Below are 998 nucleotides of genomic sequence, written 5' to 3'. Positions count from 1 at the left end.
GGGGTGGGGCTCGAGCCGCGGGGCGAAGATCCACCTCCCAGGGGCGGGGATCCACCTCCCAGGGGCGGGGCTCGAGCCTCCGAGGGGCGGGGATTGGGGCGGGGATCCACCTCCCAGGGGTGGGACTCGAGCCGCGGGGCGTAGATCCACCTCCCAGGGGCGGGGATCCACCTCCCAGGGGCGGGGATCGAGCCTCCGAGGGGCGGGGATTGGGGCGGGGATCCACCTCCCAGGGGTGGGGCTCGAGCCGCGGGGCGGAGATCCACCTCCCGGGGGCGGGGCTCTGGCCGCGGGGCGGGGCTCGAGCCTCCGTGGGGCGGGGATCCACCTCCCAGGGGCGGGGCTCGAGCCTCCGAGGGGCGGGGATCCGCCTCCGAGGGCCGAGGCTAGGGCTGTGGGGTGGGACGGGGCTAGGGCTGTGAGGTGGGGCGGGGCAGCCCCCGGATCCGCCTCCAGCACCGCCCCGGGGCGCTCCGGTGACTGGTTGTACCCGCCGAATCGGCGCGCCGGCCGGTTCCAAAGCGCTTTAGGTGTGCGGATTGCGGCTCCCGCGCCCTCGGTCTGTGCCAGCCTCAGGTAAAGGCAACTCCCGCCCACTCGCCGCCGCCCTATATGTGGCCCGCCGCGGCTGTAGGGCCCTGGAGCGCGCCTGCCGTCCTCCGAGATGGAGCTGGCGGAGCGGTTTCTGTTGGACGCGCTCGCCTACTTGGAATGCGCCCTGGGTGTCCTGTTCTCCGTGCTGCTTGAGGTGGTGGGTTTGCCCTATGGGCGCTACACGTCGCCTGGCTCCGCCTGGCAACTGTCGGCCACCACCGCCTGGGTGGTACAGGAGCTGCCCTCGCTGGTCGTGCCACTCTTCGTGTGCGTCGCCACGGCTGCCGAGCGCCTCTGCCGCTGGCCCAACCGCGTCCTCCTGGCCATGTTTGTGGTCCACTACATACATCGGTAACAGCTGGCGTTCCCGGCCCGGCTCCCGCTGCCTGCGACCCCGGCCCGGC

At 73.2% G+C, this 998-nt stretch overlaps 2 protein-coding genes across 4 annotated transcripts in view; one reads left to right on the top strand and one right to left on the bottom strand.

The window, feature by feature from the left end:
- Positions 1 to 998, bottom strand: part of NSUN2 (NOP2/Sun RNA methyltransferase family member 2) — a 22,502-nt gene that overhangs the window by 20,982 nt on the left and 522 nt on the right. The gene's annotated exons all lie outside the window — the stretch shown is intronic.
- SRD5A1 (steroid 5 alpha-reductase 1) overlaps positions 602 to 998 on the top strand; it is a 21,247-nt gene continuing 20,850 nt past the window's right edge. Inside the window, exon 1 of one of the 3 annotated variants that reach the window (XM_023523224.1) lies at positions 602 to 945. In XM_023523224.1, the coding sequence (XP_023378992.1) occupies positions 665 to 945 (281 nt within the window). In that variant the 5' untranslated portion in view covers positions 602 to 664. The remainder of the gene's footprint in view (positions 946 to 998) is intronic. The other 2 variants (XM_023523223.1, XM_023523222.1) reach the window with 2 other exon arrangements.

The sequence above is a fragment of the Pteropus vampyrus genome, unplaced genomic scaffold (genome assembly GCF_000151845.1).
Source record: "Pteropus vampyrus isolate Shadow unplaced genomic scaffold, Pvam_2.0 Scaffold385, whole genome shotgun sequence".
In the NCBI taxonomy this organism is placed as follows: Eukaryota; Metazoa; Chordata; class Mammalia; order Chiroptera; family Pteropodidae; genus Pteropus; species Pteropus vampyrus.
The sequence above is the reverse complement of the archived record's forward strand: the minus strand, read 5'-3'. Positions and strand labels throughout refer to the sequence as shown.